Source organism: Ranitomeya variabilis, chromosome 6, assembly GCF_051348905.1.
Source record: "Ranitomeya variabilis isolate aRanVar5 chromosome 6, aRanVar5.hap1, whole genome shotgun sequence".
Taxonomy (NCBI): Eukaryota; Metazoa; Chordata; class Amphibia; order Anura; family Dendrobatidae; genus Ranitomeya; species Ranitomeya variabilis.
This window is the reverse complement of record NC_135237.1, coordinates 29,305,994-29,332,511: the sequence shown is the minus strand read 5'-3', so window position 1 is coordinate 29,332,511 and position 26,518 is coordinate 29,305,994. Positions and strand designations below refer to the sequence as shown.

The 26,518-nt window shown below is 45.2% G+C and overlaps 1 protein-coding gene across 5 annotated transcripts in view; it reads right to left on the bottom strand.

Annotated features, from left to right (window-relative positions):
• DYNC1I1 (dynein cytoplasmic 1 intermediate chain 1) overlaps positions 1–26,518 on the bottom strand; it is a 481,016-nt gene that overhangs the window by 132,856 nt on the left and 321,642 nt on the right. For all 5 annotated transcript variants that reach the window (XM_077268126.1, XM_077268129.1, XM_077268125.1 and 2 more), the window contains one exon: positions 1,910–2,056. In XM_077268126.1, the coding sequence (XP_077124241.1) occupies positions 1,910–2,056 (147 nt within the window). The remainder of the gene's footprint in view (positions 1–1,909; positions 2,057–26,518) is intronic.

Below are 26,518 nucleotides of genomic sequence, written 5' to 3'. Positions count from 1 at the left end.
TGTGTGGTCGCTGGAGAGCTGTCACACAGACAGCTCTCCAGCGACCAACGATGCCGAAGTCCCCTGGTAACCAGGGTAAACATCGGGTTACTAAGCGCAGGGCCGCGCTTAGTAACCCGATGTTTACCCTGGTTACCAGCGTAAACGTAAAAAAAAGCAAACAGTACATACTCACATTCCGGTGTCCGTCAGGTCCCCCGGCGTCCGCTTCCCGCACTGACTGTGTCAGTGCCAGCCGTAAGGCACAGCACAGCGGTGACGTCACCGCTGTGCTCTGCTTTCACTTTACGGCCGGCATTCACAGTCTGTGCGGGAAGCAGACGGCAAGGGACCTGACGGACACCGGAATGTGAGTATGTACTGTTTGGTTTTTTTTACGTTTACGCTGGTAACCAGGGTAAACATTGGGTTACTAAGCGCGGCCCTGCGCTTAGTAACCCGATGTTTACCCTGGTTACCAGTGAAGACATCGCTGGATCGGTGTCACACACACCGATCCAGCGATGTCTACGGGAGATCCAGCGACGAAATAAAGTTCTGGACTTTCAGCAACGACCAGCGATGGCACAGCAGGATTCTGATCGCTGCTGCCTGTCAAACACAACGATATCGCTATCCAGGACGCTGCAACGTCACAGATCGCTAGCGATATCGTTGCAAAATCGTTTAGTGTGAAGGTACCTTTAGAGTTACCTGTTTGCGGTCTCCAGCCCATCTGTGTCTTCCAGTACCTCAGTTATGTGTCTGCAGTCTCCAGGACATCTCCTGTCTGCCTGTGGCTTCCAGTATCTCTGATACTTGTTTTCCAGGGCCTCTGCAACGTGTTCAGATGCTATTTCCAGGACGTCTCCTGTCCATATGCGGCTTCCATGACCTCTGCTAGCTGTCTGCTGTCTCCCAAAAGTCTCCAGTCTGCAGCTTCGAGTACCTCTGCTATGTGTTTGCCTGCAGTGTCCAGGAAGTCTCCTGTCCGCCTGAGGCTTCCAGGATCTCTGCCACCTGTCTATGATTTGCCGGATGTCTCTGGTCTGCCTGCAGCTTCCAGTACCTCTGCTACTTGTTCTCGGTCTTTCAGAGCTTCTGATATCTGTCCACCTGCTGTCTTCAGGACCTCTGGCTTCCAGAACCTCTGCTGTCTCTCGGCTCCCAAACATCTCCAGTCTGCCTGCAGCTTCCAGTTCCTCTGCTACGTGTCCACCTGTGGCTTTCAGGACATCTGTTACCTGTCTGTGATCTCCCAGAAGTCTCTGGTCTGCCTGCAGATTCAAGTACCTCTGGTACTTGTTCCCAGTTTTACAGAACCATTGCTGCATATCCACCTGCAGTTTCCAGGACGTATCTTGTCTGCCTGACCTCTGTTACCTGTCTGTGGTCTCCCGGAAGTCTCCTGTCTGCCTGCAGCTTCCAGTACCTCTGCTACCTATCTGCGTTTCCCACATGCCTCAATTGCCTGCTGCTCCCGTGTGCCCACCCGGACCTTGGGCTTTGAGGATCCACCTCATATAGTGAGCCTTTTACATTATTATCTATTGTATCATTGAGACCAGCAAGGTAATAAAATATCCAATATACCAGACTACTAAAATTAGGAATAAGAAAAACATATTCCCAAATATATGTTTAAAGGGGCATTCTGGTCTACACACATTATCGCCTATCTACTAGTGCCAGGAGTGTGGGACAAAAGTTTCAAAACTGCAACCAGGAGGGGTTGGATAAAGGGTAGATCGTGCATGTGCCCTGCATTCAATGTCAATGGCACTAAGTGCTGTGATTGCTGAGCATACATGAAAGTTATCCATTGGATAAGTGATAATTTATATAGCAGGGTGATGTATAATGCAATGATGGTGTTATATGCATATCATAAATATCAAAATGGAGTGTTTGGCCAATATAAGGAGCTCACCGTGTGCGCTGCAGCAGAAAGTGGCGTCCTCTGAACTGGAGTCCTCCTGTGGCTGCGGTTATCCCATAGTACTATCTGTCCAGAGTATGTCCCACCAATCACCAGATTTGGATGAAAGCGAGCAAAGCAGACTGACATTACCGAGGACTGCAAAACAAAAAGGAAACGGCTTGAAAGGGTTGTCCTATAAACAATATATATCATATGGAAGATACATGTATGATCCTTAGGGGTGTTACCACTGAGATTCCCAGTAATCCAGAAAACAGCTGTCTCAAAGTTCCCTGCATGAAATGTTACTGAGCATGTGCGACCTCTGCTTCATTAACGGTCTATGCGATTGTTGGCTGCACATGCTCACTACTGCTCTATTCACACAATGGACTTTGGTACCCCAGTTCTTAGAACGAGTGACGATTCTTAGCATTCAGACTCCCAGGATTCATACATTTATCATCTACAGTCATGGCCGAAAGTATTGGAACCCTTAACATTCTCTCAGAAAATGAAGCATTTTTCCCAGAAAATTATTGCAATTATACATGTTTCGTTATACACATGTTTTGTGTGTGTTGGAACAACAGACACAAAAAAAAAAATAACAGAAAAAAAGGCAAATTGGATATAATGTCACACACAACTCCAAAAATAGGTTGAAAAAAAATGTTGGTACCCTCAGTTTAATATTTGGTTACACACTCTTTTGGAATAAATAACTGTAAACACCAATTCATAGATAGGTAAATGGGGCTTCATAAAGTAGAAAACAAAAGAAACAGATAGACCCCTAAAAATTACACAGAAATACTAGAGGATATCAAGGGGAATATGGTTCGGGTTATTCTACTACAGTGAGCTGGATTTTTTCTACAAAGTTTTTCATCTTTGACTGTAGATACTGTGTTCTTTTCTTTGTAGGCCTCATTCCATTTTTGGTAAACAGTAGAATGATGTGCTTTACCAAAAAGCTCTATCTTGGTCTCATCTGTGCACAAGACGCTTTCCCAGAAGGATTTTGGCTTACTCACGTACATTTTGGCAAACTGCAGTTTAGCTTATTTATGTCTCTGTTTCAGCAGCGGGGTCCTCCTGGGTCTCCTACCATAGCGTTTCATTTCATTCAAATGTCGATGGATAGTTCACGCTGACACTGATGCACCCTGAGCCTGCAGAACAGCTGGAATTTCTTTAGAACTTGATTGGGGCTGCTTATACAACATCTGGACTAGCCTGCGTTGCAACCTTTCATCAATTATTCTCTGCCGTCCACGTCCAGGGAGATTAGATACAGTGCCATGGGTTGTAAACTTCTTGATTATGTTGCGCATCATGGATTGTTGATTATTTTTCAACAATTTTGTTTCTCAAGACCTCACACAGTTCTGTTCTCCTCTGTAACAACTCTGCTGGCATCACGGCATGGCCTCTCATTTCTCACACTATCTTACCCACTGCTCCAGGCCATGATGTGGTTTCTGTTTTTTGCCAGCTCCATGTTCTGTGTCTCTGCTCTCTGCATGCTTCATGGTTCTGTGTATAGAGGGGCGGCGCCTGAACTCTCTGGTTCTTATAGGAATCAGGTGCATCTGTCCAATCTGTTCCTGACCAATTGCCAGGAGACCTCCAGTATTTAGTTCAGCTCCACCCAGTGGTCTGGGCCTGTGCAATGTGTTAGCTCAGTTAGTGTCTTGCTTCTGAGTTTGCCTGGCCTTTCTCTGAGTTACTCCCTCTCCGGAGGATTCTCTGTGTTATTTCCTTGGTCTTGTTGTCCGCCCACCAGGAGGCAGAATATCCTGGTCCCAGTGTCTTTGTCCTTGTGTCTTGTTCCATTGCCTTGTCTGCACTTAGTCTTACCTCTGTCTCCTAGTCTTTGGCTTCCTTCCCTGTTGCCTTTCCTTGTATTCTCAGTCTGCTTTCACTCCGCACTCTTGCAGCTCTGCCTGCTCTGAACCTTTGTGACTTTACCTCTGCTCCTCACTTCTGCGTTTCTGCTCCTTTCTACTCAGCTTATCTTCTGCTGTTGCAGTTATCCCTTGCTGCAGCTTCTCTCCACATTCTTTGTGGCTCTGCTCAGCTTTGCTGCAGAGACCCCTCCCGCAGCACCTCTCCGCTCCTTGCGGTTCTACCTGGCTCCGCTCCTTGCGGTTCTACCTGGCTCCGCTCCTTGCGGTTCTACCTGGCTCCGCTCCTTGCGGTTCTACCTGGCTCCGCTCCTTGCGGTTCTACCTGGCTCCGCTCCTTGCGGTTCTACCTGGCTCCGCTCCTTGCGGTTCTACCTGGCTCCGCTCCTTGCGGTTCTACCTGGCTCCGCTCCTTGCGGTTCTACCTGGCTCCGCTCCTTGCGGTTCTACCTGGCTCCGCTCCTTGCGGTTCTACCTGGCTCCGCTCCTTGCGGTTCTACCTGGCTCCGCTCTTTGCGGTTCTACCTGGCTCCGCTCTTTGCGGTTCTACCTGGCTCCGCTCTTTGCAGGTTCTACCTGGCTCCGCTCTTTGCGGTTCTACCTGGCTCCGCTCTTTGCGATTCTACCTGGCTCCGCTCTTTGCAGTTCTACTTCTCCTGCACTTGGCTCCGCCGCCAGCTCTTGGCTCCGCCTCCTGCCTGTCTGCACTTGGCTCCGCCTCCAGCTCTTGGTTCCGCCTCCTGTGATTTTGCACTTGGCTCCGCCTCCAGCTCTTGGCTCCACCTCCTGCGGTTTTGCACTTGGCTCCGCCTCCTGCTCTTGGCTCCGCCTCCTGCATTTCTGTTCTTGGCTCTAGCTCCTGTGCTTTCGCTCTGCATCCGCTCTTGCGGTCTTTATCTACTTATTCCTAGGTCCTCGTGTCTGAACAGGTTCTTACCCGTTCTACATACCTGCCTGCAGACCGGTCCCTACCGGTTCTTCCAGTGTACCAGTCTTGTCCACCAGTCCTGCCAGAGAGCCAGCCGTGCCCGCCTGCCTACCAGAGAGCCAGCCGTGCCCGCCTGCCTGACAGTGTTCCTGTTGTACCCGTCTGCCTGCCTATGTGCCAGCCGTGCCCGCTTGCTTGTCTATGTTCCGTTCCCTGGTGGGATCAGCAGCCACAACCAGACTCCACCCTGGAGTGGTACCTGGTAGCTTCCTATTGCACAAGTCTGACCTCACCATCAGAGGCTCCAGCGAACACCTAGGAAGCTACTTAGTTACGCCCCTTCCAGGGAGGTTTGGTCTGTGGTCCAGTGGGGCCACTCCCCCGCACGCCCGCGCCAACCAGTCTGGGCGCGAGCATGACATCCTCTTTTGGTTCTCCATGCTTAATGTGGCACACACAAACAAACAATGCAAAGATTGAGTCTGGTTTCAGGTGTGATTTTCATATTGTCCACACCTGTTACTTGTCACAGGTGAGTTTTAACGAGCATCACATGCCTGAAACAAAGTTGTTTACCCACAATTTTGGAAAGATGCCAACAATTTTGTCTGGACCATTTTTGGGGGTTTTGTGTGAAATGTCCAATTTGCCTTTTTTTGTATATGTTATTTTGGGTTGTTCCAATACACACAAAGGAAATAAACATGTGTATAACAACACAGGTGTAATTGCAGTAATTTTCTGGGAAAAATACTTCATTCTCTGGAACAATTTCAATGGTTCCAACACTTTCGGCCATGACCGTATACCGTGGATAAGTCATAAATGCTGTTTATGGGACTACCGCTTTAAGGTTCAGTTTTGGATAGATAGAGATATTGGCAAAGTTACCGTAAATTTGGAGGCAATAAGATTAAAGCTTTAGTTTAGAAGAAATTGTCAATTCAAAGCTCCCTACATAAACTAACATTAACCCCTTCCCGACATGCGCCGTACTAGTACTGCGCTGCCGGCACTGCATTACTGACAGCCGCAGTACTAGTACGGCGCCCCGATCACCGCGGTCTCACGCTGAGCGCCGCGGTGATCGGGTGCGGGTGTCAGCTATATATGACAGCTGACACCCCGCAGCAATGCCCACGATCGGCGCTGTCGCCGATCGCGGGCATTTAACCCCTCTGATGCCGCTGTCAATAGTGACAGCGGCCTAGAGGGGGATCGCGCAGGGACGGGGGCTCCCTGCGCTCTCCCACCGGAGCAGCGCGATGAGATCGCGCTGCTCCAGTGACCTGGAAGGAGTCCTCGGATCCAAGATGGCCGCGGGACTCCTTCCGGGTCATAAGTTGACCCTGCTTGCCGGCGTCTGCTGAGAATCCTCATAGCAGGCGCCGGCAAGCCTGTGGAAGTGCCTGTCACATCGGTGATCAGACCGAGTGCAATGCACACGGTCTGATCACCGATCTGTGATGTCCCCTCCTGGGACAAAGTAAAAAAGTAAAAAAAAAATTTTTCCACATGTGCAAAAAAAAAAAAAAAAATTCCTAAATAAAGAAAAAAAAAATAAATATATTCCCATAAATACATTTCTTTATCTAAATAAAAAAAACACCACACAATAAAAGTACACATATTTAGTATCGCCGCGTCCGTAACAACCCCACCTATAAAACTATATCACTAGTTAACCCCTTCAGTGAACACCGTAAAAAGAAAAAAAAAAAAACGAGGCAAAAAACAACGCTTTATTCTCATACCGCCAAACAAAAAGTGGAATAACACGCGATCAAAAAGACGGATATAAATAACCATGGTACTGCTGAAAACATCATCTTGTCCCGCAAAAAAAAAGCCGCCATACAGCATCATCAGCAGAAAAATAAAAAAGTTATAGCTCTCAGAATAAAGCGATGCAAAAACAATTATTTTTTATATAAAATAGTTTTTATTGTGTAAAAGCGCCAAAACATAAAAAAATTATATAAATGAGTTATCGCTGTAATCGTACTGACCCGAAGAATAAAACTGCTTTATCCTTTTTACCAAATGCGGAACGGTATAAACGCACCCCCTAAAAGAATTTCAGGAATTGCTGGTTTTTGTTCATTCCGCCTCCCAAAAATTGGAATAAAAAGCGATCAAAAAATGTCATGTACCCAAAAATGGTACCAATAAAAACTTCAACTCGTCCCGCAAAAAACAAGATCTCACATAACTCTGTGGACCAAAATATGGAAAAATTATAGCTCTCAAAATGTGGTGATGCAAAAACTATTTTTTGCAATAAAAAGCGTCTTTTAGTGTGTGATGGCTGCCAACCATAAAAATCCGCCCAAAAAACGCTATAAAAGTAAATCAAATCCCCCTTCATCACCCCCTTAGTTAGGAAAAATAATGAAATTTTAAAAAATATATTTATTTCCATTTTCCCGTTAGGCTACTTTCACACTAGCGTCGGTACGGGGCCGTCGCGCTGCGTCGGCCCGACATACCGACGCATACTGTGCAAGCGCCGCACAACGGGGGCAGCGGATGCTGTTTTTCCACGCATCCGCTGCCCCATTGTGAGGTGCGGGGAGGTGGGGGTGGAGTTCCAGCCGCGCATGCGCGGTCGGAAATGGTGGACCGTCAGCACAAAAAAAGTTACATGTAACGTTTTTTGCTGCTGGCGGTCCGCCACAACACGACGCAACCGTCGCACGACGCTTGCGACGTGTGTCAATACGTCGCTAATGTTAGTCTATGGGGAAAAAACGCATCCTGCAGATGACTTTGCAGGATGCGTTTTTTCGCCAAAACGACGCATTGCGACGTATGCAAAAAAACGCTAGTGTGAAAGTAGCGCTAGGGTTAGGACTAGGGTTAGGGTTGGGGTTAGGGTTTCAGTTAGAATTGGGGAGTTTTCACTGTTTAGGCACATCAGGGGCTCTCCAAACGCGACATGGCGTCCGATCTCAACGCGTTTGTTTGCGTTAAAAACGCATGCGTTTTTATAGAAAAAAAACAGAACACACACTGAAAAGTCACCCACCACCATCAAGGTGATAAAGGGATCCAAACCCTAACCCTAACCCTACCCCTAAACTCATCCCTAACCGTTTAATGAACATTTTCTGACAGTCATAGTGCCACGTATTTCAGTGCCACGTATTTCAGTGCCACGTATTTCAGTGCCACGTATTTCAGTGCCACGTATTTCAGTGCCACGATATTTCAGTGCCACGATATTTCAGTGCCACGTATTTAAGTGCCACGGTATTTCAGTGAAATACGTGGCACTGAAATATCGTGGCATTTACGTGAAATACGTGGCACTTAAATACGTGGCACTTAAATACGTGGCACTTAAATACGTGGCACTTAAATACGTGGCACTTAAATACGTTGCACTGAAATACGTGGCACTTATATACGTGGCACTTAAATATCGTGGCATGTACGTGAAATATGTGGCACTTATATACGTGGCATTTATATACGTGGCACTTATATACGTGGCACTTATATACGTGGCACTTATATACGTGGCACTTATATACGTGGCCACTGAAATATCGTGGCACTTATATACGTATATACGTATATAAACGTATTTCAGTGCCACGTATTTCAGTGCCACGTATTTCAGGTTAGGGGTAGGGGTAGGGTTAGGGGTAGGGTTAGGGTTTTTTGGTTTTTTCTTGTTTTCTTGTGTTTTTCTATAAAAACGCATGCGTCTAAAAAAACACATGCGTTTTACCGCGATTACATGCGTTTTTTCACACATGCGTTTTAAAAAAAAACGCAAGTGTGAAACCAGCCTTACCCTTGGGAAAATAAAAACATGGGGGCTAAAATATAATTTTCGTGGAAAAAAATATATTTTTTATTTTCGCGGCTCTGCGTTATAAACTGTAGTGAAGCACTTGGGGGTTCAAAGTTCTCACAACACATCTAGATAAGTTCCGTGGGGGGTCTAGTTTCCAATATGGGGTCACTTGTGGGGGGTTTCTACTGTTTAGGTACATCAGGGGCTCTGCAAATGCAACATGACACCTGCAGACCAATCCATCTAAGTCTGCATTTCAAACGGCGCTCCTTCCCTTCCGAGCTCTGCCGTGCGCCCAAACAGTGGTTTATCCCCATATATGAAGTATCAGCGTACTCAGGACAAATTGGACAACAACTTTTGTTGTCCAATTTCTCCTGTTACCCTTGGGAAAATAAAAATGTGGGGGCTAAAATATAATTTTCGTGGAAAAAAAAATATTTTTTATTTTCATGGCTCTGCGTGATAAACTGTAGTGAAACACTTGTTGGTTCAAAGTTCTCACAACACATCTAGATAAGTTCCGTGGGGGGTCTAGTTTCCAATATGGGGTCACTTGTGGGGGGTTTCTACTGTTTAGGTACATCAGGGGCTCTGCAAATGCAACATGACACCTGCAGACCAATCCATCTAAGTCTGCATTTCAAACGGTGCTCCTTCCTTTCCGAGCTCTGCCGTGCGCCCAAACAGTGGTTCCCCCCAATGTATGGGGTATCAGCGTACTCAGGACAAATTGGACAATAACTTTTGTGGTCCAATTTCTCCTGTTACCCTTGGGGGAAAAAAATTGCGGGCTAAAACATCATTTTGTGGAAAGAAAAAATGATTTTTTGATTTTCACAGCGCTACATTCTAAACTTTAGTGAAACAACTGGGGGTTAAAAGTGCTCACCACACATCTAAATAAGTTCCTTAGGGGGTCTTCTTTCCAAAATGGTGTCACTTGTGGGGGTTTCCACTGTTTAGGCACGTCAGGGGCTCTCCAAACACGACATGGGTTCCGATCTCAATTCCAGCCAATTTTGCATTGAAAAGTCAAATGGCGCTCCTTCCCTTCCGAGCTCTGCCATGCGCCCAAACAGTGGTTTATCCCCATATATGAAGTATCAGCGTACTCAGGACAAATTGCACAACAACTTTTGGGGTCCAATTTATCCTGCTACCCTTGGGAAAATAAAAAATTTGGGGCAAAAATATCATTTTTTGTGAAAATTAATATAAATTTTTTTTACGGCTCCACATTATAAACTTCTGTGAAGCACTTGGAGGTTCAAAGTGCTCACCACACATCTAGATTAGTTCCTTAGAGGGTCTACTTTCCAAAATGGTGTCACTTGTGGGGGTTTCCACTGTTTAGGCACGTCAGGGGCTCTCCAAACACGACATGGGTTCCGATCTCAATTCCAGCCAATTTTGCATTGAAAAGTCAAATGGCGCTCCTTCCCTTCCGAGCTCTGCCATGCGCCCAAACAGTGGTTTATCCCCATATATGAAGTATCAGCGTACTCAGGACAAATTGCACAACAACTTTTGGGGTCCAATTTATCCTGCTACCCTTGGGAAAATAAAAAATTTGGGGCAAAAAGATCATTTTTTGTGAAAATTAATATTAATTTTTTTTACGGCTCCACATTATAAACTTCTGTGAAGCACTTGGAGGTTCAAAGTGCTCACCACACATCTAGATTAGTTCCTTAGAGGGTCTACTTTCCAAAATGGTGTCACTTCTGGGGGTTTCCACTGTTTAGGCACGTCAGGGGCTCTCCAAACACGACATGGGTTCCGATCTCAATTCCAGCCAATTTTGCATTGAAAAGTCAAATGGCGCTCCTTCCCTTCCGAGCTCTGCCATGCGCCCAAACAGTGGTTTATCCCCATATATGAAGTATCAGCGTACTCAGGACAAATTGCACAAAACCTTTTGGGGTCCAATTTATCCTGCTATCCTTGGGAAAATAAAAAATTTGGGGCAAAAAGATCATTTTTTGTGAAAATTAATATTATTTTTTTTTTACGGCTCTACATTATAAACTTCTGTGAAGCACTTGGAGGTTCAAAGTGCTCACCACACATCTAGATAAGTTCCTTAGGTGGTCTTCTTTCCAAAATGGTGTCACTTGTGGGGGTTTCCACTGTTTAGGCACGTCAGGGGCTCTCCAAACACGACATGGGTTCCGATCTCAATTCCAGCCAATTTTGCATTGAAAAGTCAAATGGCGCTCCTTCCCTTCCGAGCTCTGCCATGTGCCCAATCAATGGTTTACCCCAACATGTGGGGTATCGGCGTACTCAGGACAAATTGTACAACAACTTTTTTGGTCCAATTTCTCCTGTTACCCTTGGTAAAATAAAACAAATTGGATGTGAAGTAAAAATTTTGTGAAAAAAAAGTTAAATGTTCAATTTTTTTTAAACATTCCAAAAATTCCTGTGAAGCACCTGAAGGGTTAATAAACTTTTTGAATGTGGTTTAGAGTACCTTGAGGGGTGCAGTTTTTAGAATGGTGTCACTTTTGGACATTTTCTGTCATATAGACCCCTCAAAGTCACTTCAAGTGTGAGGTGGTCCGTAAAAAAAATGGTTTTGCAAATTTTGTTGCAAAAATGAGAAATCGCTGGTCAACTTTTAACCCTTATAACTCCCTAACAAAAAAAAATTATGTTTCCAAAATTGTGCTGATGTAAAGCAGACATGTGGGAAATGTTGTTTATTAACTATATTATGTGATATAACTCTCTAATTTAAGGGCATAAAAACGAAAAATTTGAAAATTGCTAAATTTTCATAATTTTCGACAAATTTCTGTTTTTTTCACAAATAAATGCAAGTCATATCGAAGAAGTTTTACCACTATCATAAAGTACAATATGTCACGAGAAAACAATCTCAGAATCACCAGGATCCGTTGAAGCGTTTCAGAGTTATGACCTCATAAAGTGACAGTGGTCAGAATTGTAAAAATTGGCCGTGTCACTTAGGTGAAAACAGGCTTTGGGGTGAAGGGGTTAAAAGAGTAGAAGAGGCAAGGGGGTATAAAACACAAAAATAAGGGAATTAAGTGCATAAAACTATGAACCCCTGGCCAAGATGAGGTGATTTGTTAGGGGATGTTTAGACATTTAGGTCTGATCCGTTGGTTCTCTGTAGAAGAAATTCTAAAAACATTTTGCAAAAGTGCTTACTTATAGAATTTTTGCAGCCATCGACCATTTTTCGCTTTTATCTTGTGTTAATTGGAGAGTCCTGGGAGCCACGTGCTGTAGATCGAGAACACTAGAGGTCCCCAGTTTCCATAGCTCGAGAACAGTAGAGGTCCCTAGTTTCATAGCTTGAGAACACTAGAGGTTCCTAGTTTCCATAGCTCGAGAACACTAGAGGTCCCTAGTTTCCATAGCTCGAGAACACTAGAGGTTCCTAGTTTCCATAGCTCGAGAACACTAGAGGTCCCTAGTTTCCATAGCTCGAGAACACTAGAGGTCCCTAGTTTCCATAGCTCGAGAACACTAGAGGTTCCTAGTTTCCATAGCCCGAGAACACTAGAGGTCCCTAGTTTCCATAGCTCGAGATCACTAGAGGTCCCTAGTTTTCATAGCTCGAGAGCACTAGAGGTCCCTAGTTTTCATAGCTCGAGAACACTAAAGGTCCCTAGTTTCCATAGCTCGAGAGCACTAGAGGTCCCTAGTTTCCATAGCTCAAGAACACTAGAGGTCCCTAGTTTCCATAGCTCGAGAATACTAGAGGTCCCTAGTTTCCATAGCTCGAGAATACTAGAGGTCCCTAGTTTCCATAGCTCGAGAACACTAGAGGTCCCTAGTTTCCATAGCTCGAGAACACTAGAGGTCCCTAGTTTCCATAGCTCCTACATCTCCTACGTGGAGTAACTGAGCCGGATCAGCGACCTTTATTGGTCTACCTGTCAGAGTTTCTGGATGTTTGAGTAGTTGCACTCCTACCAACTACACTGCTAATAGGCTCGCAGGCAGCAGTAGCTGTGACTATGTAAGGGGGTCCCTTCAGTTACACCGTTAAGGTCCAGTGCAGTATGTGAGGTGCTATAACAGGGGGATCCCAATTTGCTATGGAGCCTATCCAATATTTCACACTCGCACACTTTATCTGAGCCTTGTCCTCAGCTAATACCTGTGCTGTAGGGTAGCCTTCATTCGCCTCTATGGAGCATCTGTATGTAAATGTATCTTTTCCTTGTTCAGCATTTATTTCATTCTGCAGACGTTGTCGAAGCCAATTGAGTTGTAAGTTAAGACGTGTTTTAGAAGATCCCCGCTAAGAAGCTTCTGATGCAGAATGCGCACAGTCTGCCTTACATCAGTATGTTATGCACTCAGGCATGGCGGCCCTCATAGAACACAATGAAAACATTTGTAACCCAGCTCGGCCGTCATGTGGTCTTAATAGAGCCGTATCCTCACAGGGACTCCCAGGTCTAATTCCAGCAGACACACGTAAGTCTAATCTACCTCCAATGGTAATATTCTCCCTACCTGGGGCTGCAGGCGGAACAAGCAGCTGTTCCATCCGCACACTGCAGATTACCAGTGCACTGGACACATGATGAGCGGAGGGCATAAAGGGGCTGCGTATGTCCAAAACAGCACCACTTCTATCCTGAGCTACATCCTGTATTATACCCCAGAGCTGCACTCACTATTCTGCTGGTGCAGTCACTGTGTACATACATTACATTAATGATCCTGAGTTACATCCTGCATTATACCCCAGAGCTGCACTCACTATTCTGCTGGTGCAGTCACTGTGTACATACATTACATTACTGATCCTGAGTTACATCCTGTATTATACCCCAGAGCTGCACTCACTATTCTGCTGGTGCAGTCACTGTGTACATACAATACATTACTGATTCTGAGTTACATCCTGTATTATACTCCAGAGCTGTACTCACTATTCTGCTGGTGCAGTCACTGTGTACATACATTACATTACTGATCCTGAGTTACATCCTGTATTATGCCCTAGAGCTGCACTCACTATTCTGCTGGTGCAGTCACTGTGTACATACATTACATTACTGATCCTGAGTTACATTCTGTATTATACTCCAGAGCTGCACTCACTATTCTGCTGGTGCAGTCACTGTGTACATACATTACATTACTGATCCTGAGTTACATCCTGTATTATACTCCAGAGCTGCACTCATTATTCTGCTGGTGCAGTCACTGTGTACATACATTACATTACTGATCCTGAGTTACATCCTGTATTATACTACAGAGCTGCACTCACTATTCTGCTGGTGCAGTCACTGTGTACATACATTACATTACTGATCCTGAGTTACATCCTGTATTATACTCCAGAGCTGCACTCACTATTCTGCTGGTGCAGTCACTGTGTACATACATTACATTACTGATCCTGAGTTACATCCTGTATCATACTCCAGAGCTGCACTCACTATTCTGCTGGTGCAGTCACTGTGTACATACATTACATTACTGATCCTGAGTTACATCCTGTATCATACTCCAGAGCTGCACTCACTATTCTGCTGGTGCAGTAACTGTGTACATACAATACATTACTGATCCTGAGTTACATCCTGTATTATACTCCAGAGCTGCACTCACTATTCTGCTGGTGCAGTCACTGTGTACATACATTACATTACTGATCCTGAGTTACATCCTGTATTATGCCCTAGAGCTGCACTCACTATTCTGCTGGTGCAGTCACTGTGTACATACATTACATTACTGATCCTGAGTTACATCCTGTATTATACCCCAGAGCTGCACTCACTATTCTGCTGGTGCAGTCACTGTGTACATACATTACATTACTGATCCTGAGTTACATCCTGTATTATACTCCAGAGCTGCACTCATTATTCTGCTGCTGCAGTCACTGTGTACATACATTACATTACTGATCCTGAGTTACATTCTGTATTATACTCCAGAGCTGCACTCACTATTCTGCTGATGCAGTCACTGTGTACATACATTACTGATCCTCGGTTACATCCTGTATTATACCCCAGAGCTGCACTCACTATTCTGCTGGTGCAGTCACTGTGTACATACATTACATTACTGATCCTGAGTTACATCCTGTATTATACTCCAGAGCTGCACTCACTATTCTGCTGGTGCAGTCACTGTGTACATTACATTACTGATCCTGAGTTACATCCTGTATTATACCCAAGAGCTGCACTCACTATTCTGCTGGTGCAGTCACTGTGTACATACATTACATTACTGATCCTCAGTTACATCTTGTATTATACTCCAGAGCTGCACTCACTATTCTGCTGCTGCAGTCACTGTGTACATACATTACATTACTGATCCTCGGTTATATCCTGTATTATACCCCAGAGCTGCACTCACTATTCTGCTGGTGCAGTAACTGTGTACATACTTTACATTACTGATCCTGAGTTACATCCTGTATTATACTCCAGAGCTGCACTCACTATTCTGCTGGTGCAGTCACTGTGTACATACATTACATTACTGATCCTGAGTTACATCCTGTATTATGCCCTAGAGCTGCACTCACTATTCTGCTGGTGCAGTCACTGTGTACATACATTACATTACTGATCCTGAGTTACATTCTGTATTATACTCCAGAGCTGCACTCACTATTCTGCTGATGCAGTCACTGTGTACATACATTACATTACTGATCCTCGGTTACATCCTGTATTATACACCAGAGCTGCACTCACTATTCTGCTGGAGCAGTCACTGTGTACATACATTACATTACTGATCCTGAGTTACATCCTGTATTATACCCAAGAGCTGCACTCACTATTCTGCTGGTGCAGTCACTGTGTACATACATTACATTACTGATCCTCAGTTACATCCTGTATTATACTCCAGAGCTGCACTCACTATTTTGCTGCTGCAATCACTGTGTACATACATTACATTACTGATCCTCGGTTACATCCTGTATTATACCCCAGAGCTGCACTCACTATTCTGCTGGTGCAGTCACTGTGTACATACATTACATTACTGATCCTGAGTTACATCCTGTATTATACCCAAGAGCTGCACTCACTATTCTGCTGGTGCAGTCACTGTGTACATACATTACATTACTGATCCTCAGTTACATCCTGTATTATACTCCAGAGCTGCACTCACTATTTTGCTGCTGCAGTCACTGTGTACATACATTACATTACTGATCCTGAGTTACATCCTGTATTATACTCCAGAGCTGCACTCACTATTCTGCTGGTGCAGTCACTGTGTACATACATTACATTACTGATCCTGAGTTACATCCTGTATTATACCCCAGAGCTGCACTCACTATTCTGCTGGTGCAGTCACTGTGTACATACATTACATTACTGATCCTGAGTTACATCCTGTATTATACTCCAGAGCTGCACTCATTATTCTGCTGCTGCAGTCACTGTGTACATACATTACATTACTGATCCTGAGTTACATTCTGTATTATACTCCAGAGCTGCACTCACTATTCTGCTGATGCAGTCACTGTGTACATACATTACATTGCTGATCCTCGGTTACATCCTGTATTATACCCCAGAGCTGCACTCACTATTCTGCTGGTGCAGTCACTGTGTACATACATTACATTACTGATCCTGAGTTACCTCCTGTATTATACTCCAGAGCTGCACTCACTATTCTGCTGGTGCAGTCACTGTGTACATACATTACATTACTGATCCTGAGTTACATCCTGTATTATACCCAAGAGCTGCACTCACTATTCTGCTGGTGCAGTCACTGTGTACATACATTACATTACTGATCCTCAGTTACATCCTGTATTATACTCCAGAGCTGCACTCACTATTTTGCTGCTGCAGTCACTGTGTACATACATTACATTACTGATCCTGAGTTACATCCTGTATTATACTCCAGAGCTGCACTCATTATTCTGCTGCTGCAGTCACTGTGTACATACATTACATTACTGATCCTGAGTTACATTCTGTATTATACTCCAGAGCTGCACTCACTATTCTGCTGATGCAGTCACTGTGTACATACATTACATTACTGATCCTCGGTTACATCCTGTATTATACACCAGAGCTGCACTCACTATTCTGCTGGAGCAGTCACTGTGTACATACATTACATTACTGATCCTGAGTTACATCCTGTATTATACCCAAGAGCTGCACTCACTATTCTGCTGGTGCAGTCACTGTGTACATACATTACATTACTGATCCTCAGTTACATCCTGTATTATACTCCAGAGCTGCACTCACTATTTTGCTGCTGCAGTCACTGTGTACATACATTACATTACTGATCCTCGGTTACATCCTGTATTATACCCCAGAGCTGCACTCACTATTCTGCTGGTGCAGTCACTGTGTACATACATTACATTACTGATCCTGAGTTACATCCTGTATTATACCCAAGAGCTGCACTCACTATTCTGCTGGTGCAGTCACTGTGTACATACATTACATTACTGATCCTCAGTTACATCCTGTATTATACTCCAGAGCTGCACTCACTATTTTGCTGCTGCAGTCACTGTGTACATACATTACATTACTGATCCTGAGATACATCCTGTATTATACTCCAGAGCTGCACTCACTATTCTGCTGGTGCAGTCACTGTGTACATACATTACATTACTGATCCTGAGTTACATCCTGTATTATACTCCAGAGCTGCACTCACTATTTTGCTGCTGCAGTCACTGTGTACATACATTACATTACTGATCCTGAGTTACATCCTGTATTATACCCCAGAGCTGCACTCACTATTCTGCTGGTGCAGTCACTGTGTACATACATTACATTACTGATCCTGAGTTACATCCTGTATTATACTCCAGAGCTGCACTCATTATTCTGCTGCTGCAGTCACTGTGTACATACATTACATTACTGATCCTGAGTTACATTCTGTATTATACTCCAGAGCTGCACTCACTATTCTGCTGATGCAGTCACTGTGTACATACATTACATTGCTGATCCTCGGTTACATCCTGTATTATACCCCAGAGCTGCACTCACTATTCTGCTGGTGCAGTCACTGTGTACATACATTACATTACTGATCCTGAGTTACCTCCTGTATTATACTCCAGAGCTGCACTCACTATTCTGCTGGTGCAGTCACTGTGTACATACATTACATTACTGATCCTGAGTTACATCCTGTATTATACTCCAGAGCTGCACTCACTAGGGTTGAGCGAAACGGGTCGTTCATTTTCAAAAGTCGCCGACTTTTGGCTAAGTCGGCGTCTCATGAAACCCGATCCGACCCCTGTGCTTGTCGGCCATGCGGTACGCGACTTTCGCGCCAAAGTCGCGTTTCAATGACGCGAAAAGCGCCATTTCTCAGCCAATGAAAGTGAACGCAGAGTGTGGGCAGCGTGATGACATAGGTCCTGGTCCCCACCATCTTAGAGAAGGGCATTGCAGTGATTGGCTTGCTGTCTGCGGCGTCACAGGGGCTATAAAGGGGCGTTCCCGCCGACCGCCATCTTACTGCTGCTGATCTGAGCTTAGGGAGAGGTTGCTGCCGCTTCGTCAGAAGCAGGGAGAGCGTTAGGCAGGGTCCACTAACCACCAAACCGCTTGTGCTGTAGCGATTTCCACTGTCCAACACCACCTTCGGTGTGCAGGGACACTGGAAGCTACATTTTTTTTTTTCCCCTCAGCGCTGTAGCTCATTGGGCTGCCCTAGAAGGCTCCGTGATAGCTGTATTGCTGTGTGTACGCCACTGTGCAAACCAACTGCTTTTTTCAAAGCACATATCCTCTTGTTCCTTCCTTTCTGCACAGCTATCTTTTTTGTTTGTCCACACTTTTTATTTAATTTGTGCATCAGTCCACTCCTATTGCTGCCTGCCATACCTGGCTTACATTACTGCAGGGAGATAGTAATTGTAGGACAGTCCCTGCTGTTTTTTTTTTTTTTTTGTGGAAGATTAAGATTGGCATTTCTGCTACAGTGCCATCCCTGTGTGTGCCATCTCTCACTGAGTGGGCCATAGAAAGCCTATTTATTTTTTTCCTTGATTTGTGTTCTAAATTCTACCTCAACACAAAAACACTACATCAATCAGTGGGAGAAAAATATTGGCCTCAGTCAGGGCTTGTGTGCCACTCCTGTGTGTGCCATCTCTCATTCAGTGGGCCATACAAAGCCTATTTATTTTTTTGCTTTTTTTAATATTATTTGGTTTCTAAAGTCTCCCTGAAAAAAAAAAAATACATAAAAAAACAGTGGGAGAGTAATATTGCCCTTTCAGCTTGTGTGCCAGTCTTGACTCCTGGGTGTGCCACCTCTCTCTCTCTAATTGTGGGCCATAGAAAGCCTATTAATTTTTTATGCTTTTTTTAATATTGTTTGGTTTCTAAAGTCTCCCTGAAAAAAAAAAAATACATAAAAAAACAGTGGGAGAGTAATATTGCCCTTTCAGCTTGTGTGCCAGTCTTGACTCCTGGGTGTGCCACCTCTCTCTCTCTAATTGTGGGCCATAGAAAGCCTATTTATTTTTTTGCTTTGTTTAATATTATTTGGTTTCTAAAGTCTCCCTGAAAAAAAAAAAAATACATAAAAAAAACAGTGGGAGAGTAATATTGCCCTTTCAGCTTGTGTGCCAGTCTTGACTCCTGGGTGTGCCACCTCTCTCTCTCTAATTGTGGGCCATAGAAAGCCTATTTATTTTTTTGCTTTTTTTAATATTATTTGGTTTCTAAAGTCTCCCTGAAAAAAAAAAATACATAAAAAAACAGTGGGAGAGTAATATTGCCCTTTCAGCTTGTGTGCCAGTCTTGACTCCTGGGTGTGCCACCTCTCTCTCTCTAATTGTGGGCCATAGAAAGCCTATTTATTTTTTTTGCTTTTTTTAATATTATTTGGTTTCTAAAGTCTCCCTGAAAAAAAAAAATACATAAAAAAACAGTGGGAGAGTAATATTGCCCTTTCAGCTTGTGTGCCAGTCTTGACTCCTGGGTGTGCCACCTCTCTCTCTCTAATTGTGGGCCATAGAAAGCCTATTTATTTTTTTGCTTTTTTTAATATTATTTGGTTTCTAAAGTCTCCCTGAAAAAAAAAAAAAAACATAAAAAAACAGTGGGAGAGTAATATTGCCCTTTCAGCTTGTGTGCCAGTCTTGACTCCTGGGTGTGCCACCTCTCTCTCTCTAATTGTGGGCCATAGAAAGCCTATTTATTTTTTTGCTTTTTTTAATATTATTTGGTTTCTAAAGTCTCCCTGAAAAAAAAAAAAGTACATAAAAAAACAGTGGGAGAGTAATATTGCCCTTTCAGCTTGTGTGCCAGTCTTGACTCCTGGGTGTGCCACCTCTCTCTCTCTAATTGTGGGCCATAGAAAGCCTATTTATTTTTTTGCTTTGTTTAATATTATTTGGTTTCTAAAGTCTCCCTGAAAAAAAAAAAAATACATAAAAAAACAGTGGGAGAGTAATATTGCCCTTTCAGCTTGTGTGCCAGTCTTGACTCCTGGGTGTGCCACCTCTCTCTCTCTAATTGTGGGCCATAGAAAGCCTATTTATTTTTTTGCTTTTTTTAATATTATTTGGTTTCTAAAGTCTCCCTGAAAAAAAAAAAATACATAAAAAAACAGTGGGAGAGTAATATTGCCCTTTCAGCTTGTGTGCCAGTCTTGACTCCTGGGTGTGCCACCTCTCTCTCTCTAATTGTGGGCCATAGAAAGCCTATTTATTTTTTTGCTTTGTTTAATATTATTTGGTTTCTAAAGTCTCCCTGAAAAAAAAAAATACATAAAAAAACAGTGGGAGAGTAATATTGCCCTTTCAGCTTGTGTGCCAGTCTTGACTCCTGGGTGTGCCACCTCTCTCTCTCTAATTGTGGGCCATAGAAAGCCTATTTATTTTTTTGCTTTGTTTAATATTATTTGGTTTCTAAAGTCTCCCTGAAAAAAAAAAATACATAAAAAAACAGTGGGAGAGGGATATTGCCCTTTCAGCTTGTGTGCCAGTCTTGACTCCTGGGTGTGCCACCTCTCTCTCTCTAATTGTGGACCATAGAAAGGCTATTTTATTTATGTATTTTTTTTATTAGTATTTGGTTTCTAAATTGTCCCTGAAAAAAACATTTTATCTTATTTGGTTTCTAAAGTCTCCCTGAGAAAAAAAAAAAAAAAATTAGGTGGGAGAATAATATTGACATTAGTGTTTGAGTGACAGTCCTGCGTGTGTGTCATCTCTGTGATTTTGTGCCACAGAAAACAGAGTGTGTAACATTGTGCCTGATTTTCCTTGTGGTCTCACCAACCTGTTAAGGGATATAGAAATCATACTGAAGTTATAGCTCACCGTGTAAGTTGTTTGACAGCAACAAATAAAGTTACTTTGGTTAATTTTTTAAAACAATGAGGAAGTCTGGTGCAAGAGGTCGTGGCCGTGGGCGTTCATTGTCAGCTGGTAATGATGGTAGTGGTAGTGGAGCATCAGGTGGTCGTGGGGATAAAAATATTCCACCTAAGTCTGGAGCTGTGGAGCCAGTTTCGTCGTCAGGCTACACAAGGCCTCGAACGCTCTCTTTTCTGGGAGTAGGAAAAACGCTTTTAAAGCCGGAGCAGCAACAGCAAGTTTTGGCTTACATTGCAGACTCAGCCTCTAGCTCTTTTGCCTCCTCTTCTGAAACTGGTAAATGTAAAAGCAGCGCGTCGCTTGTGGATGTTCACGGTCAGGGACAAGTCGCTTCCTTGTCCTCCTCAGCAAAAACTACAACAAGAGAGAAGGATGCAGCAGGCGACACAACGGGTAACTCCATGGAGCTCTTTACACATACCGTCCCTGGCTTAGAAAGTGAAACACTTAACAGGCCATGCCCATTACAAGTAGATTCTGACATGGAGTGCACTGATGCACAGCCACAGCCAGAGTACTATGCTGCTCCTTTGACTCAGACCACCACATTGCCCTCTCAGGGTACAGATCCACAATCAGACCCTGATGAGACTATGTTGCCCCGCCACGAACGCTATACCACAGACCGACACAGTGACACAGACGAAGTTGCACACGAGCTCGAAGAGGAGGTAATAGATGACCCGGTTGTTGACCCCGATTGGCAGCCATTGGGGGAACAGGGTGCAGGCAGCAGTAGTTCAGAAGCGGAGGTGGAGGAGGGGCCGCAGCAGGCATCAACATCGCAACAGGTTCCATCTGCCGGGCCCCTATCTGGCCCAAAACGCGTGTCAAAACCAAAACCTGTTGGAGCACAGCGTTGCCATCCGGTTAAAGCTCAGTCTGCAATCCCTGAAAAGGGATCCGATGCTAGGAAGAGTGCAGTCTGGCATTTTTTTAAACAACATCCAATTGATCAGCGCAAAGTCATCTGTCAAAAATGTTCTACTAGCTTAAGCAGAGGTCAGAATCTGAAAAGTCTCAATACTAGTTGCATGCATAGACACTTAACCACCATGCATTTTCAAGCCTGGACTAACTACCAAACGTCCCTTAAGGTTGTAGCACCCTCGGCCAATGAAGCTAGTCATCAACGCAACATCCCTTCCGTCACTGTAAGGCCACCATTTTCCGCACCACCGGCAGTATCTGTGCAGGTTTCTTTGCCAGCCAAAAGCAGTCAGGGTCAGGGAATCACCAGTTTTGTAGGCGGAAATATTGCATCTAGGGCACCGGTGGAAACAATACCGTCTCCAACCGTCTCTCAGTCTGCCATGTCCACCGGCACACCCGCAAGTTCCACGATCTCCATCTCTCCAGTTCAGCTCACACTACATGAGACTCTGGTTAGAAAAAGGAAGTACTTATCCTCGCATCCGCGTACACAGGGTTTTAACGCCCACATAGCTAGACTAATCTCGTTAGAGATGATGCCCTACCGGTTAGTTGAAAGCGAAGCTTTCAAAGCCCTGATGGAGTACGCTGAACCACGATACGAGCTACCCAGTCGACACTTTTTTTCCAGAAAAGCCATCCCAGCCCTGCACCAGCATGTTAAACAGCGCATCGTCCATGCACTCAGGCAATCTGTGAGTACAAAGGTGCACCTGACTACAGATGCATGGACCAGTAGGCATGGCCAGGGATGTTATGTGTCCATCACGGCACACTGGGTGAATGTGGTGGATGCAGGGTCCACAGGGGACATCAATTTCGGGACAGTTGTGCCTAGCCCACGGTCTAGGAAACAGTTGGCTGTAGGCGTTCGCACCCCCTCCTCCTCCTCCTCCTCGTCCTCCTGCAGAAGCTACAGCTCTTCCACAGACCGCAGTCGGCCAACCACTCCATCGGCAGATGACACTGTTGCACACCAGTTGTCCCATTATGGGCCAGCTACTGGCAAGCGTCAGCAGGCTGTATTGGCTATGAAGTGTTTGGGCGACAACAGACACACCGCGGAAGTTCTGTCCGAGTTCTTGCAACAAGAAACGCAGTCGTGGCTGGGCACAGTAGATCTTGAGGCAGGCAAGGTAGTTAGTGATAACGGAAGGAATTTCATGGCTGCCATCTCCCTTTCCCAACTGAAACACATTCCTTGCCTGGCTCACACCTTAAACCTGGTGGTGCAGTGCTTATTGAAAACTTATCCTGGGTTCTACGACCTGCTCCTCAAAGTGCGTGGACTTTGCTCACATATCCGACGTTCGCCTGTACACGCCAGCCGTATGCAGACCTATCAGCGGTCTTTGAACCTTCCCCAGCATCGCCTAATCATAGACGTTGCAACAAGGTGGAACTCAACACTGCACATGCTTCAGAGACTGTGCCAACAGAGGCGGGCTGTTATGTTTTTGTGGGAGGATACACATACACGGGCAGGCAGTAGGATGGCAGACATGGAGTTGTCAGGTGTGCAGTGGTCGAAGATACAAGACATGTGTCAAGTCCTTCAGTGTTTTGAGGAATGCACACGGCTGGTTAGTGCAGACAACGCCGTAATAAGCATGAGCATCCCCCTAATGCGTCTGCTGATGCAAAGTTTGACGCACATAAAGGAGCAGGCGTCTGCACCAGAGGAAGAGGAAAGCCTTGATGACAGTCAGCCATTGTCTGGTCAGGGCAGTGTACAGGACGAGGTAGCGGGCGAAGAGGAGGTGGAGGACGAGGAGGATGATGGGGATGAGTATATTTTTAATGCGGAACCTTTCCCGGGGGCACTGGAAATTGGTTGCGTGTCAAGGCCGGGTTCTGGTTTTTTGAGGGACACAAGTGACGTAGATTTGCCTGCAACTGCCCCTCACCCAATCACAACCGGAGATTTGACAACTGGAACTTTGGCCCACATGGCGGATTATGCCTTACGTATCCTAAAAAGGGACACACGCATAACGAAAATGATGAACGATGACGATTACTGGTTGGCCTGCCTCCTTGATCCACGCTATAAAGGCAAATTGCAAAATATTATGCCACATGAGAACTTGGAACTAATATTAGCAACCAAACAATCAACTCTTGTTGACCGTTTGCTTCAGGCATTCCCAGCACACAGCGCACGTGATCGTTCTCACACGAGCTCCAGGGGGCAGCAGACTAGGAGTGTTAGGGGCGCACACATCAGAAGTGGCGTTGGACAGAGGGGTTTTCTGACCAGGTTGTGGAGTGATTTTGCTATGACCGCAGACAGGACAGGTACTGCTGCATCAATTGAAAGTGACAGGAGACAACATTTGTCCAGTATGGTTACTAACTATTTTTCATCCCTTATCGATGTTCTCCCTCAACCGTCATTCCCATTTGATTACTGGGCATCAAAATTAGACACCTGGCCAGAATTGGCAGAATATGCATTGCAGGAGCTTGCTTGCCCGGCAGCAAGTGTCCTATCAGAAAGAGTATTCAGTGCTGCAGGTTCAATATTAACCGAAAAAAGGACTCGTCTGGCTACCCAAAATGTTGACGATCTAACATTCATTAAAGTGAACCACAACTGAATTTCGAAATCTTTTGCCACACCTTGCCCGGCCGACACCTAGCTTTCCTATGAAAAGCTCTTGCCTGTGGACTACTGTGAATTACTTTTCTAATGTCTAATTTTCTGCAGCTGATTGTCCAGCATACGACATGTTTACACCTCCCTAAATGGCCAAACTCCCCACACGGGGCCGTGGTATCGCGACTTGGCGCAAGCACCCGTGAGACTGCTGTTTGTCTGAAGAGGTGGGTGTACTCGCTTTTGGTCGACGGCATTGCTACTGGGTTCCTCATAGTACAATAAAGTGTCTCTGGCGGTGGTGGTGCGCACCCAACGTCAGACACACTGTTGTAACATGAGGGGCCTTGGGCCTGTAACGCCGGCCACAAGAGAGTTCACCCACCCCCAGGTCAAACATTGCTCTACCACTTCCACAGTTATCTCTCACACTTCCACCAATGTTAAGTCTATGCGCTGACATCCTTCCATACCTGCCACTGACAATACCATTGTGTTGACATGTATGATGGTACTTAACATAGTCAGGGGCAGTGTCCTCTATTTACCACAGTAAATACTTTGCGCAAAATTAGTAGGTCTGAAACAACGCAGAGGATCCCACCCCTGAACCTAATGATTGCACCCTTTAGTGTTTTTGTTTTGTTTTAATGCGAGACATTCACATTTAGTTGTTGTTTTGGACTACTAACTGGCAGACACTCATTACAATCGGCCTCCGTTGACCAGACCACTGCTGCCCGTGTACCCCTGTAACTAATAATAAAGTGCCTACAGCCAGCCCAATTTAATTATGTTAGGCCTTCGAAGCCTGTCTGCGGTCCCTCCTTCCACTAGGCCTCCACTGACCAGACCACTGCTGCCCGTGTACCCCTGTAACTAATAATAAAGTGCCTACAGCCAGCCCAATTTAATTATGTTAGGCCTTCGAAGCCTGTCTGCGGTCCCTCCTTCCACTAGGCCTCCACTGACCAGACCACTGCTGCCCGTGTACCCCTGTAACTAATAATAAAGTGCCTACAGCCAGCCCAATTTAATTATGTTAGGCCTTCGAAGCCTGTCTGCGGTCCCTCCTTCCACTAGGCCTCCACTGACCAGACCACTGCTGCCCGTGTACCCCTGGAACCAATTATAAAGTGCCTACAGCCAGCCCAATTTAATTATGTTAGGCCTTCGAAGCCTGTCTGCGGTCCCTCCTTCCACTAGGCCTCCACTGACCAGACCACTGCTGCCCGTGTACCCCTGTAACTAATAATAAAGTGCCTACAGCCAGCCCAATTTAATTATGTTAGGCCTTCGAAGCCTGTCTGCGGTCCCTCCTTCCACTAGGCCTCCACTGACCAGACCACTGCTGCCCGTGTACCCCTGGAACCAATTATAAAGTGCCTACAGCCAGCCCAATTTAATTATGTTAGGCCTTCGAAGCCTGTCTGCGGTCCCTCCTTCCACTAGGCCTCCACTGACCAGACCACTGCTGCCCGTGTACCCCTGTAACTAATAATAAAGTGCCTACAGCCAGCCCAATTTAATTATGTTAGGCCTTCGAAGCCTGTCTGTGGTCCCTCCTTCCACTAGGCCTCCACTGACCAGACCACTGCTGCCCGTGTACCCCTGGAACCAATTATAAAGTGCCTACAGCCAGCCCAATTTAATTATGTTAGGCCTTCGAAGCCTGTCTGCGGTCCCTCCTTCCACTAGGCCTCCACTGACCAGACCACTGCTGCCCGTGTACCCCTGGAACCAATTATAAAGTGCCTACAGCCAGCCCAATTTAATTATGTTAGGCCTTCGAAGCCTGTCTGCGGTCCCTCCTTCCACTAGGCCTCCACTGACCAGACCACTGCTGCCCGTGTACCCCTGTAACTAATAATAAAGTGCCTACAGCCAGCCCAATTTAATTATGTTAGGCCTTCGAAGCCTGTCTGCGGTCCCTCCTTCCACTAGGCCTCCACTGACCAGACCACTGCTGCCCGTGTACCCCTGGAACCAATTATAAAGTGCCTACAGCCAGCCCAATTTAATTATGTTAGGCCTTCGAAGCCT